General features: G+C 34.8%; 1 protein-coding gene across 1 annotated transcript in view; it reads left to right on the top strand.

Annotated features, from left to right (window-relative positions):
* LOC115210842 (6-phosphofructo-2-kinase/fructose-2,6-bisphosphatase) overlaps positions 1 to 8,640 on the top strand; it is a 118,558-nt gene extending 109,918 nt beyond the window's left edge. Inside the window, exons 12-14 of the mRNA XM_036502633.1 lie at positions 7,816 to 7,857; positions 8,242 to 8,329; positions 8,582 to 8,640. Coding sequence (XP_036358526.1) covers positions 7,816 to 7,857; positions 8,242 to 8,329; positions 8,582 to 8,640 — 189 coding nt within the window. The remainder of the gene's footprint in view (positions 1 to 7,815; positions 7,858 to 8,241; positions 8,330 to 8,581) is intronic.
* Positions 8,641 to 15,678: the final 7,038 nt, after the last annotated feature.

The following is a 15,678-nucleotide window of genomic DNA, read 5'->3' as shown; positions in this document are numbered from 1 at the left end:
CATTCTGCTTTTATCGGTGTGTCCCAATGATTTATCTAAAGTAGCTGTCTAGAACTTTTATGTAATCAGCTCATTGTCTCTCACTATCCTTTTTACATCCTGTGATAAAAGAATTATATTTCTAGTCCTACTCACCTCCCTCTCCCCTCTACCTAGCATTCATTTTCCTTCTACTTAATGACTTCTGTAGACACACCCACCTTATTTCCTTTTGAACCACCTATCCTATAATTAATACTTCTCCATTGGTCATTTCATTTTGTCTTATTTTTGTGATTTTTTCTTTTTTTAAAAGCCATTTGGACTGTAGCTAATTTTAATAATTCAGTTGTTTACCTCCACGCAACAGTGTAAACAATGTAAAGGTAACAGGACCTGAAGATTAGCTAAGCTCATTTTGTGTATGTTACAACCTATGTAACAAGCATCACTTTGCTAGAAAACAGTTGCAGCCTATGTTTTACTTGTTTCATTCCTTTCTCTTTTGGATGGATGGATGTGTGTATGTATGCATACGTGCATATATATAAATATATATAAAATCAAAATAAGTAGATATGGATGTGAGCTTTGTTCTATGGAAAGGTATAAGATTTTTAAGTACAGAGACAAGAACAGCCTAATTAATAATTGATTGGACCTAAGGGTATCATGCGTACATAGCATCACCTGCACATTTAAATATTTTTGAAACTAATAACATTATATTCATCATACTTGGGATTTGATGGTGGAAATTAACTTCAGACATTGTATTTCTGTACTTAAAAACCTTATACATTTCCATAGAACAAAGCTCACATCCATATCTACTTATTTTGATTTTATATATATATTTATATATATAACATCAACATCAAAATAGAAATCAAATGGAAATTGTAGTTGTGATATCTGTGCCAGTGGCATGTAAAAAGCACCATCCGAACGTGGCCGATGCTAGTGCCGCTGGCACGTAAAAAGCACCTACCGATCATGACCACTGCCAGCCTCCCCTGGCACCTGGAGTGGTTGGCATTAGGAAGGGCATCCAGCTGTAGAAAGACTGCCAGATCAGACTGGAGCCTGGTGCAGCCTCCTGGCTTCCCAGACCCCGGTCGAACCCATGCTAGCAAGGAAAACGGATGTTAAACGATGATGATGATGTATGCATACATACACACATCCATCCATCCAAGAGTAAGGAATGAAACAGGTAAAATATAGACTTTTCTAGCAAAGTGATGCTTGTTACATAGGTTGAGTCGCTGAGTATGTTACATCTTCTCTGCACACATATGCATAAGATGTGGCTCATTATGGTTCTTAAATTGATATTTTCCAATTACTTATAATTACACCATATAATACTATATTCTTTTTATAAATATATATAGATGGTGAGATGGGCGATTGCTATGGCATTGAGGTAGATCCAGCCACCCCTGTTAATAGGGATAAAACCTGGATTTAAAACACTGGATGATGAGATATATATATATAAATCCTTTTTTCGTATATGTATGCCATATTTTTTATACTGTTATATCTAATTGTATCAGTGTACAATTTTCATAGCTGTTAAATTTTTCTTTTATGCTTACATTTAATTATGTCTATATATTATTGAATCATTTATCTTATCCTGCTTTTGATCCCTTACTTCCAATTAATAGATATGTATATTTTTCCAGACAAATTCCATATGTAAGTCGCGAGCATTGTTTGAGTGCCCTTTGTAGCAACCACCTAATAGTTATGTAATGATGAGGGATTAGGGTGATTCTACATAATAGTTATCTTCTTTTTAATGTTTAAACTGATCTGTATATCTCCCCGACTCGTGGCTGATGCCAGCGCCGCCTCGAGTGGCTTCCGTGCCGGTGGCACGTAAAATGCACCAATCCGACCGTGGCTGTTGCCAGCCTCGCTTGGCACCTGTGCAGGTGGCATGTAAAAAGCACCCACTACACCCACGGAGTGGTTGGCGTTAGGAAGGGCATCCAGCTGTAGAAACATTGCCAGATAAGACTGGAGCCTGGGGCAGCCTTCTGGCTTCCCTGATCCCCGGTCGAACCGTCCAACCCATGCTAGCATGGAGAACGGACGTTAAACGATGATGATGATGATGTAATACCCCTTTTAAAATTTTAAAATTAAAATTTCATTTTTATGCAACATAATAGTACACGTGCTTTTGCTATACCTTGGTTATAAACTTTTTTCCCTCTGAGCCCTTGATATTTTCCTAGATCCCAGTATAGTGTTCTAAGTTTCATAGCGTATGCCCCTTTAACTGAAAATAATGACAAGAGTTAATGTCACCCTTATCCTACTTCTTTTATGGGCATTTACTGCTATCTAATTGACTCCTCCTAAAGTTTATTCCTTTTGTAGGGAGGGGTACTTGTAACAGTAAGAAATTAAAGTTTGTTTCTTTTTGTGATGAGGGGTATTTATGGCATTAAGAAATAGTAATAAATTAAAGAATAGGAGAAACATCCAGTAATATTTATTTATGACCAGCAGCCAGCTCTGAGCTGCCAACTCACAATGTTCTTTATTCTCAATAAAAGTAATATTCTAGCCTTAGATCTTTTGTTGATGATAAGAAGGTAGATAAAAAAAGAACGAAAAAAAAATTTAATTAGAAATGAATTATAATCCTATGACCCTGTGTTCCATGCCACAAAATTGTAGTTCTTTTCTTAGATTATTCCTGCTGCAAAAGTGACAGCATGAAATTCTTTCATCCTCTAACTCTGACATAATATTTGAGAAAAATTATATGAATATATCTTGTCTGTTGAAAATCCATATCTATTGCAACTGATGATAGCACTGTAATTAAATTGATGTAATGCTTGCATTGTTCAATTAAATGGAGCTGCTTGAAACAGTCATATTGCACTAATACTTGACATCTTGTTACTTATTTTGATTTTATTCACCTTACTTTGAGCTGTGCGGATAATACCGAGCTGACCTGGTGCGTCAACTTAAGCACCTAATTCAACTGAATCTTAATTATTTCTTACACACACACACACACACACACACACACACATATATATATATATATATATAATATATATATATATATATATATATATATATATACACACACAGACACACACCATTTCAATAAAATTTTAATGGACTATTAAAAATGCCTGTAAACAGTGGAGTTTTGAATCAGGTTACCTACATAAGTTGGATTTTCTACATTTTGATGGGGATTTTCCCTTTTTGTTTCTCGCATGGCCTTGGAAATGATGGGAAGCTTTTTGTGACAAACAATTTTCAAAATTTTTTTTTTTTCACTTTCTCCTCCCCTTAACTATAAAATTTTCACTTTTATATTTCATTGTGATTATCTGACCTACCCTCATCAATTTTTATATCAAAATAAAGTAAAAACAGTCCCCTTCATGACTGTATCATTTTCTACAGAAATTGAGTTATAGTGCTCTAGTACATTGAACTAGAATAAGGGCTCCCATTCAGTGGTAAAAACAAAAATGGGACAAACTTTGAGAATGGGTGGAAATACCAGGGTGATTGAGGGAACTGGGCATGAGATGTAAGTGTTGGATTTTGATCAAAACTGTGTGAGAAAAAAGTTTACATCCAGAACTTTCAAATGATGTATAATTGTCCAGGAAAAAAAATGTATTTTGGTATGAAAATGATCAATCAAAAGGTCTTTTTTGCATGGTCAAACTGCTTGTCTCCTTTCTATGGAGCTCTGTAGTGATACCTAGTATAATAGAGGGATAGAGATAGGTGTCTTACTGTAGGAAAAGAGAGGAGATGAAAGAGAGAAAGATAGAGACAGTCAAGTGAGAGAGAAATAGAAATGGTGTTGGAGATACAAGAGGACCTACTTTCAGGTAGCAGTAGGGGTGGGGTGGAGTATGTTGTACAGACAGAATAGAGGGGAATGGTCAATATCTCTAAACATCTCAAAAGGGGGATATTTAGAAATAGGGAAGAGGTGACTGTAACAAGTGATGGTTAGAGAAATTGGAGTTGCTGGTAGTAAGGTATGGTAAATATGTGAAGGCATGAAGAGAGTGTAGATAGGCAGAGAGAGAGGCAGGGCCTGCAGTGGTTAGTGAACATGGGTGGTAGGATGGCAATTGAGGGTAGCTTTGACAGAGGACAGATTGTGTGTGTATATGTGCCATGATTTCACTTAGCTTGATGCATCTTCTCATGCACAGCAAATCACCAAAAGCCTTGGACTCTTGGGGAAGTTCAACATTGGGTACATACATACATGCTTGCATGTTTGCGCAGATCTTCAGGTACTGAGAAAAGAGACACAACGACAGCCTTCTCACTGTCACTCACATTTCAGGGCACTACCATCAATGTTGGTACAATGAACGGTAGGTCTGGTTAGGTTATTGAAACGAAGGAGCACTGTGTGCATTGTGAAAGAAGTGAGATGGAAGGGAGCCTCTGCTAGATTCCTCATGGGTAAGAAACAGAGGTTCAAATTCTTCTGGTTAGGCAGGAGTGATGGAGTGGGTGGTGTGGGCATACTCTTAGCAGAAAAGTGGGGAGATAAGGTAATTGAGGTAGTCAGAGTATGCAATAGGGTTATTAAGCTAAGACTTATCATAGATAAATTAAGTTACATTTAGCTCTGCCTATGCTCCACAGGCTGGGCTGGCTGATGACCAGAAGGACCAATTCTACAAGGTCCCCCTACAGACTACCTCAACAACAAGTGACAGAGATTTGGTTATTGTTGCTGGCAACTTTTATGAACACGTTGGGCAACAGTCCCATGGATTTCATGGGATGCATGGTGGTTATGGCTTTGGCCTTAAAAAGAAGGAGGAAACAAGATTACTGGAGTTCTGTGATGCAAATGATCTCATGATCTGCAACACTAACTACAGAAAACTAGCCAGCTCTCTAATCACTTATCAGTCTAGTGGGCACATAAACCAGATTGATTACTTCCTTACTAGGCAATGAGATAGGTAGATGCTCGTAAAATGCAAAATCTTTACCAGGTGAAGAGAGTACACTCCAACATAGGCTACTAGTTAGTGACTTCAGAATTAGCCCACTCTATGGAGTGGTTGGTGTTAGGAAGGGCATCCTGTCATAAACTATGCCAAAGCAAACTCAGAAGTATGGTGCAGGCTTCTGCCTGGCCAGCTCCTGTCAAACTACCGAACCCGTGCCAGCATGGAAGGAGGATGTTAAACAACAATAATGATGATGATGATGATATATATACACATACACATATAATGGGCTTCTTTCACTTTGTATCTTCCAAGTCCAATCACATGACTTTGGCCAGCCCAGGACTTCAGTAGTAAACACTTGCTTAAAGTAACATGCAGTGACACTGAAACCAAACAAGACCACATGGTTGAGAAACAGCCTTCTCAATCACAACCTTATTGCAAACAGTTGGATATAATATAATCTATGAATAATTTGATACATGGCTAAAAAACAAAACCTTTTCTGAAAAAATGAAATTATATTAATTTTGCAAGTATGTATACCAATTAATTGGAAAATTGTGTATTATAACCTTGTTTGTGATTTCTTTCTATAGTTTCATTGGACCAGAACAGTTACTTGCAATTTTAGGCTCTAGACATCTATATATGTATATACTCTCTCTCTCTCTAATCTGAAATAATATTAATTATTAATAGGCAGTACTCTTATTTTTAAAACACACTTGCTGCTTCTTCATATTTTACTAATTTTCTTTGATCATTATTATTGTTTTTTGACATTTAGTGTGAGAATATTTTCATTTCAGCTCTATGATTTTATCACATGAGTATTAAATTCAGCTGTGTTTTGCAAGAGTTTAGTCTTGTTTAGATGTTACTTTGCCAATCATTCTATTGTGGTGTATGTCATATATTTGTATAGTTGTTTGTAGTGGTGAACATCCTTACCTATGTGAGTGTGTGTTAGCTCTGACTTTTAACAGATACAGATGCACCCATTCACTCCCACAGAAAAGTGCCCTGTAAAAGCACACTCTGTAAAGTGTTTAGAAGCCATGCTAAATCAGACTGGAGTCAGGTGCAGCTCCTCAGCTTGCCAGCTCTGGTCAAACCATCCAACCCATGCCAACATGGACAACAGGCATTAAATAATAATGATGATAATGCTGGTAGGGATGCTATATTTCATTTTTCAACCATAATTTACTACTAAGTATATTGGTTTCAAATTTTGGCACAAGACCAGCAATTTCAGGGGAGGGGATAAGTCGATTACATCAACCCCAATGTTCAACTGGTACATATTTTATTGACCCTGAAAGGATGAAAGGCAAAGTTAACCCCAGTGGCATTTGAACTCTGAACATAAAGAGAGATGAAATGCTGCTAAACATTTTGCCTGGCATGTTAATGATTCTGCTAACTTACCACATTAATGCTACCTAGTATATTAAAGGCTTATGAGTCAATAACGTGTCCTACATCGTGTTAGCAATGTGTTGTTTTCATTTTTTAAAGTTATCTCTACAGATATTCTGTAGAATTTAGAGGCAGCACTGAAAGTTAAAACATTTTGTATACAAATACATCTATGTAAACAATGCAATCAAAAACAGAAAAGTAATCAATGGGTGTATATGCATTTTTCAGGAGTTACTACTCCGTTTTCAACACCACAAATCACTAACTTTCCACAGATACATTGCTTAAATAGCCACTAAGTTTAGTGGTGTAACACAATTGGATTGACCAATTTCCATATTAAACACATTCCTGGCAACTGGTACATCATCATCATCACCAACATTGTTTAATGTCTGCTTTCCATACTGGCATGGGTTGGACGGTTTGACTGAGGACCGGCAAGTCACAAGGCTACACCTGGCTCCAATCTGATCTGGCAAGGTTTCTACAGCTGGATGCCCTTCCTAATGCCAACCACTCTGAGAGTGTCGTGGGTGCTTTTTACGTGCCACCGACACGAGGGCCAGTCAGGCAGTACTAGCAAGGGAGCCAATCAGGCAGCACTGACAATGACCAAGCTCGTGCCATGAATTGCTGATAGGGACACCATATGTTGTTTTGCAACCATAATATACTACCAAGTGAATTGAAGGTTTATAAGTCAATACTGTGTCCTATTTTATGTTAGTAGTGCACTGCTTTCATTTTTCAATTTATCTCTACAGATTTTCTATAGAATTTAGAGCCAGCACTGAAAGTTGTGACATTTCATATATGAATATGTCTATGTAAACAATGCAGTCAAAGATAGAAAAATAGTAATGGGTGTGTAAGCATATTTCAGGAGTTATTGCTACACATGTATATAGAAAGCAGGCATAACATGATATTAATGAAGCACAAACTGGTTTCAATCTTTTCTTATTTGACCTAAAAAAGATTTGTTTTAAGGTCACAGTCACCTTTTCAACCCAGATGATGAAATGCAACTATTTATTGATAATATTAAAATGGGATAATACCTTGATAATGTTTAGGCAGAAAGCTTGAATGTCACAACTTTCCTTTGTCCGTTCTTTTGTTCTTTTATATTTTGCATACATAAGCTGTCAATATTATTGTTATCAATAAGGTCACATCATCCAGGATTGTAAGCTGGTAAAAAAAAAAAAAAATGAAAAGCCGTCTTGCTCTTGTTCTCTTCTTTTAAGTTCTGAGATAAATTTTGCCTGTGCTTTAAATTTCTCACTTTTTGGGTCAATAAAATAAGTACTATTTGATTTTGTATGTTTGCAAAATAAATCAATATTTTAATAATAATCTTCCTTTTTGGAATTAAGCAAATGGTTTACCAATCATTTTAATTTTATTTCAGTCTTACCAAGATTTAGTTGCACGGTTAGAACCTGTTATTATGGTAAGTTTGTCAACTTCATGTCAATTCTTTCAACTTAAAATGTGAACCTTTGAGCTATTTAATAAATGAGTATAAATATGATTCATTTTACCAGCCCTTTGTGAAACAAATCTTTTTTCTATAATTTTTTTTTCCTTTCAGGAAAACAGAATACCATTCTTTCATTTGAATTAATTATTTAGTAAATTTATTTTGAAAAATTTTGGTTTATTGAGACAAATATTCAAATTAGTATAAAGTTGGATAGGAAAAATTTATCAAATTAACAAATGTAGTTTATTTTTGATTGGCAGCATCATAGGCTTTTTATGCATATATATGTTGATGTTTCTAAATGAATAAAAGTTCTCTGGTGATATAATTCATTTGGTAATTTATATATAGGAGCTTGAACGACAAGAAAACGTTATGGTAATTTGTCACCAAGCAGTTGCCAGATGTCTACTTGCATACTTCCAAGACAAAAATTCTGGTGAGTTTAGAATTTTGTTATAATTATTAATTTCACATTAAAAGATTGTTTTTGCTTTCAGTTGTGTGTGTGTGTGTGTGTCTGTGTGTCTGCTTCCACGGAGATATTGTCATAATTTCAGAATATGCTTTTTACAAGTTTTATTTATTAATTTGTCATAATTTTATTTTCCTTTCTAATATGTATAACTCTTATTTAATTTGATTTTACCTGTGTATAATTTTTACTTGTTCATTGAAATATGTTTTAAAGAAAGTCGTAATGAAATAAATGTCATTTTCTTTCAAAGTAATAGTTCATCTTATCACTGATTCTATGATATTTCAGTAGCTGCTATTGCTATATAAATAAAAAGGAAACTTCTTTATTAGTACTAATTTTGTGAACTTATATTCTTGCACTGTGAAGTTTATGTGAGATATCTCTATCTATATAAACGGCAGTTTGTCTGTCTGTGTGTCTGTGTGTCTGTCAGGTTGTACCCTCACCCTGACCACGGCTTTCAACCGATTCTGATGAAACTTGACACACACATAGCCCAATGTCATAATTCAAAATTAACGCAGCGAAAATTTTGAAAAGTTCCCTCAGTTCTGAAAAAAATCGATAAATTCAACATGGGGTCGAGAATCTAAGCTTTTTATATGCAACACATTTTCTGTCTAGGGGACACAACTCGACAGCTAGGGACAGCTAGGAACATCGTATACACAGAAGTATTCGTGTGAAGAGAAGACATTGCAACCTACACATGCGCCTTCGTTCCCTAGAGGGAAAGGACTAGATTGGGATTAGTCGTTGCCTACTAGGGGCTCTTACATACCCGGGCAACGCTGGGCTATGCTGCTAGTAGATTATAAGTTATAATTATTTTCTTCAGCATTGTTTATAAAAGATTTTCCTATTTGTTCATAATTGGAAATTTTACAATAATCTTATCCTCACATTCTAGCAGTGAAAAGTGGATCTAAAACAATATTTTATATATAATATATATATATATATATATATATATATAATATTGTTTTATATATAAAGGTGGTGCTCCAGCATGGCCACAGTCAAATGACTGAAACAAAAGAATAAAAGAATATGTTCACATCAGTCCAACAAACAGTAATGTGAAATTCTGAGTAACAATTTGTGAAAATTTTTCCAGATTTAATAAAATGTGTGTGTGTGTATACATATATATATAGTCATCATATTCATTTCATCATTATTTTAATGTTTGCATTTGCAAGCTTGTGTGGGCTAAGCAAAAATTGTTGAGATAGTTTTTTTTTAATGGATGGATGCATTTCCTGTCATCAACCCTCACCAACCCTTATCTGTTTCCATCACAAAACAGTACAAGGTCCATGTGTTTTCACAGAAGATTGCAAACAAACAACACTGCTTGTATGACATTGACAGATGTTTAAAATGAACATGCAGTATCAAAATAAGGAGACATAACTATACACACCTATGCAGTGTTTCTTTCAGATTCTGTCTGCCAAATCCACTTACAAGGCTTTGGCTAGCCTGGAGCTATAGTAAAAGACATTGGCCCAAGATGTTGCATGGTGGGACTGAGTGCAAAACCATGTGGTTGCAAAGCAGACTTAAGTGCACAACTATGTCCACAGCATGTATATATATATTGTGTGTGTGTGTATTTTCATTGGTAGTATATCCAATTCATTTTGAGCATCAAATGGTCCTCTTACACACTCGATGCTCTTATACTTGAGTAAGTGAGCTTCACCAATTTCAAGTAAAGAATAATTTTGAATTGGATGTGTTGGGCTGGTCATGTTGTCAGAATGGAGGATGGAATGATGCTTAAATAGGAGCTGATCAGAGGTAAAATGCCACAGCATAAACCAAGGAAGCAAGTTCATGGCTCTATATAAGGCAATTTCAGATGCTTCGCAGTTATCCACATCTATATCCAAAGCTTTAAAATTACTCAGTAAGCAAAACTTGGTAGGAATCCAGCTGGAATTGAAGTACAGTTTGTGTCAACAATTTCTTCTCTCAACAGCTGTATTACTTGACCACCTAAACTTAAATGAATCAGGGAGAAATCAAGCAGCTTGTGAGATGGTTTTGCTGCTATGTCATTTACAGCACATTTGTAAGGAGTGTGGATTAATTTGCAAGTCAGCTGGCAACCTGACTAGGCATGGTAAAATACAGGAAGTCTGAACTCAGCCGGTGATGCCAGAAGACAAGACAGTTCAAGTTACATATATATATATATATATAATATGTTTTAAATATTAGATGAATATATGTAAATGAATATTTTTATATAGTCATAGTAGTGCAATTTAAACCTCAAATTGTGTAACAAATAACCAGTATTTAGGACTCCATGTGCATTTCCATTTGTGTATTATAGTATCTTTTATAAAATCCAGGTTTCAGTGTTATACTACATATGTCAATTATCTAAGCAGCTAAGATCTTTTAAAGATGATCTAGTTTGGAGTATTTTCCATAGAATTTCTAAAATATCAGCAAATAAATTTTCAGTAACAACACTGAATATTATGAGGCACCTTAACATTTGCTACATTCTTCTGGATGAACATGGCTACCATACCATGAAGAGTGATAATTTCCATAGAAGGAGAAATAGTTGTAAGATTCATGCTAATCCTGTCATTCTACATCCAACAAATAGAAACAACATAGAACATAAATTAAAAACTGTGTATAGGACTAAATCTAGACTGACAGCTGATCCTAAAAATCATACTTACATATCAGATAAGCAGAAAGATAGTAATCCCTAAAACTCAAATGAAGTTCAACGAGTAGTTGGTATGCAAACTAAAGCTAACATATACATCTCAAGGCACAAATAACATAACAGATACATTAAACATTATAGCCTTCTAAATAATTCTGCATATAAAAATTAAAATGTGGGAACTACTAATATATTTCATACCTATAACACGTTGAAATCACAGGAAACCCAAAACCTAGAGTATACAATAACAGTATATTTTGTGAAAATTCTACTTGTCCTAATTCCAAAATCACAAACTCACTTAGACCTATAGGAAATAATAAAATAGTAAATTCTCTAAATCAAATCAAACACCTTAGTGAAACATAAAACATTAAAAAAAAACAGGATAAGAAATGTAACCTGGTATAAAATACCTTCTGGAAAAAGCATTGCTACTAATAGCTCTGGTATTCTATATTCTAAACAAAAACTTTCCTTCTAACCATAAATACCACAATCACTTTTATAGGTACTTAGTAAAATTCTTGTATTCAACAACACCAGATTTATCCAATAACACTAACTTTTAAACATCTCATCAAATTAACACATGCACCAAGCAAACTTCTGTACTGAAAATGAGACTAACTCTCTTTCCTATAAAAGCGCCCTAAGATGGAAGTATTAACACTTACCTAGTGGCAAAAATATCCTGTAATAATAGCTGGAATAGTGAAGATAAACCCATTAACATCTACCTTATAAGGATGATTAATTTTTATTTTTATTTTATTTTTTATCTAGTTTCAGCTCACAAGCTGGGGCACCACCATTGATGATAATTCTTTCCGATGTTGGCACAAGGCCAGCGGTTTTTGTGGGTTGGACATTAATAAATTGGAAGAAATGCCCCTAAACATTTTGTCCAACATGCTAATGATTCTGCTAAGTCACCACTTAATAATAATAATCATTCTTTCAAATTTTGACAGGAGGCCAATAATTGTAGGTGGGGGCTTAGCTGATTGCATCAACCTCTAATAGAAATAATAATAATAGCAACAACAATAATAATAATCCTTTCTGCTATAGGCACAAAGCTTAAAATTTGTGGAGAGGTTGCTAGCCGATTGCATTGATCCACAGTGCTTGAATTGTACTTATTTTATTGACCCCTAAAGGATGAAAGCAAAGTCAACTTTTGCAGAATTTGAACTCAGAACATATAGATAGATGAAATGCCACTAAGCATTTTGTCTGACATGCTAATGATTCTACCAGCTCACCACCTTAATGATAATAATAAGTAAGGATCAAATAATTTTTCAATAGGTATTGTAACTGATTATTCTGTAAACAGTGAAACCACTAATTTGAACATCAATAATAAATGCACACTGATAATAGAAGCAACACTATACTCTCCCTACAAATAAATTTCAAATTTCTTACTGACAGATATAGAATCATATAATACTATAGAATTTTGTAATACTCTTAATAAGAAAAATACACATGCTAGTATTTAAAATAAAACACTGATAGGAACAAAGAATAAAATTAGTGACAGGAAAAAGCCAACTTATCCAAAACACCTGAATTCTTAATTAATAACATGTAACTGTAGAGTAGCTGCTAACTGTTCCCTTCAAATTGTGCTTATTTAGCAATACAATATATAAATATAAGTGTGGAAACATTAAGTAACACCAGATATTTTATATCTGTTCTACATCAAATACATTTAAGTATTTAAAACTTAGTTATTGGTTTTAGATTGCATTAGCATATCATTGCAATAACTTCCATATACATGAAGACTATAGAACTTAAAATACTTGTTGCAGATAAAAAAAATTAATCAGTCTGTGAGTTCTTGTAAACGCATACTTTTCCAAACCTTCCATGTAATTACTGAATAGTCAGATAAATGGATAGTCAAAAACCAGTTAACTAGGCTGAAATATTTTATCCATGTTATGAATGCATATACTATATTAACACTTCAGTTAGTGGAAGGTTGGTAAACAAGTAGATAGTTTAATTCCACCCATTAGATCAAAGCATACACTATGCCAACACCAAAAAGTATACATGAATATATGAAAACATGTGCATGGATATGTGTCTATGAGGATATTTTTCTACATATATGATTTAACAATAATGTGTATATGTGTGTGTGTGTGTGTGTGTTTATATATGTCTACATATACATATTGGTATCTGTCTATTTATATTGTATCTGTATACTTGTGTATATTAATGCTAAACTGTATGTGTGCATATGTCTCTATATGTCAATGTGGATATGTAAATTTATACAAATATGTTTGTATATGTCAAAGATGTGTCTTTTTGTTTGTAAGCACTTATGTGTCTCATCATAAGCATGAATGATTGTTTTCTGTACATGTTTCTCTGTCAGCATATATGATTGTGTATATCTGTGTGTGCGTGTGTGACTATTTTTATATGATATTATTTAGAACATTTATTCTCCTGAGATAAATGTATCTGTGATATTCAGTTGAACAGTCAACATGTACCAGGTCAGCAATTTTTATGTTAGTCTAAGCTTGGTGTGCATGAATGAAAAATACAGGATAAGAAGAAATGATATATTTTGATTATATTTATATATAATTTGATTATTTTATATATATATATATATATAGATAGATAATTATATTTATATATAATTTGATTATATTTATATATATATATATATAGATAATTATATTTATATATATAATATATATATATATATATATATATATATAGATGAATGGTTAGTGAGAGCTGTACAAGCCATGTACAGAGACGCTGCTAGTAAGGTGAGGGTTGGCATCGAGTACAGTGAAGAATTCAGGGTAGAGGTTGGGGTCCACCAAGGTTCAGTCCTCAGTCCCCTCCTATTTATCATAGTCCTCCAAGCAATAACGGAGGAATTCAAGACAAGATGCCCCTGGGAGCTCCTCTATGCTGATGACCTTGCTCTAATTGCTGAGTCTCTATCAGAACTAGAGGAGAAGTTTCAGGTATGGAAGCAAGGTTTAGAATTGAAGGGCCTTAGAATCAACCTAGCCAATACCAAAGTCCTAATAAGTAGGAAGGTAGACCAATCACAAACGCCTTCAGGTAGATGGCCCTGCTCGATCTGTAGAAAAGGTGTAGGTAGAAACTCTATAAGATGCACCAAATGTAAGCTATGGACACATACGAGATGTAGTAATGTCAAAGGAAGACTAACTAGGAAAATAGTTTTTATCTGTGGCAGATGCTGACGAGCAATAAACTCTGAAAATATGCAGAGACCAACTTCTACCACGTTCCAGGGAGAAAAACTAGAAGTAGTTGATAGCTTCCGCTACCTAGGTGACCAAGTCAGTAGCGGGTGTGCTGAAAGTGTAACTGCTAGAGTAAGAATAGCCTGGGCAAAGTTTAGAGAGCTCTTACCCCTGCTGGTGACAAAAGGCCTCTCGCTCAAAGTAAAAGGCAGACTGTATGATGCATGTGTACGTACAGCCATGCTACATGGTAGTGAAACTTGGGCTGTGACTGCTGAGGATTTGCGTAAGCTCGCAAGAAATGAAGCTAGTATGCTTCGATGGATGTGTAATGTCAGTGTTCATAATCGACAGAGTGTAAGTACCTTGAGAGAAAAGTTGGACCTAAGAAGCATCAGTTGTCTGCAAGAGAGACATTTGCGCTGGTATGGTCATGTGACGAGAATGGCTGAAGATAGTTGTGTGCGAAAGTGCCACACCCTGACAGTTGAGGGGACCTGTGGAAGAGATAGACCCAGGAAAACCTAGGACTAGGTGGTGAAGCACGACCTTCGAACTTTAGGTCTCACCAAGGAAATGACCAGAGACCGAGACCTTTGGAAGTATGCTGTGCGTGAGAAGACCCGGCAAGACCAGTGAGAACAGTCAAAATCAAAATCAAACCACATCAAATCATATATCAGAAAGCAGAACCAAAATTGAGGTCAATCAAAATCAGTGGGAATTACAGCTGTGGTTAAGCAAACAATATTTATATATATATATATATATATATATATATATATTTATACATATATATATTTATTTATATTTATATATTTATATTATATATATATATATATATATATATATTATATATATATATATATATAGTTATTATTTATATTGTATATATTATATATATATATTTATATATACTCTTACTCTTTTTACTCTTTTACTTGTTTCAGTCATTGACTGTGGCCATGCTGGAGCACCACCTTTAGTCGAGCAAATCGACCCCGAGACTTATTCTTTGTAAGCCCAGTACTTATTCTATCGGTCTCTTTTGCCGAACCGCTAAGTGACGGGGACGTAAACACACCAGCATCGGTTGTCAGGCAATGCTAGGGGGACAAACACAGACACACAAACACACACACACATACATATATATACATATTGCATGCAAGAAATAAGGTGGAGAGGAGGATCAGCTAGGTTCCTCACAGGCAAGGAACGCAGGTACAAGATTTTCTGGGCAGGGAACACTGACGGGGTTGGTGGCGTGGGTATACTTATCGCTGAGAAATGGGTAGATAAAGTAATTGAGGTAATCAGAGTATGTGACA

This window comes from Octopus sinensis, linkage group LG4 (genome assembly GCF_006345805.1).
Source record: "Octopus sinensis linkage group LG4, ASM634580v1, whole genome shotgun sequence".
Lineage (NCBI taxonomy): Eukaryota > Metazoa > Mollusca > Cephalopoda > Octopoda > Octopodidae > Octopus > Octopus sinensis.
The sequence above is the reverse complement of the archived record's forward strand: the minus strand, read 5'-3'. Positions and strand labels throughout refer to the sequence as shown.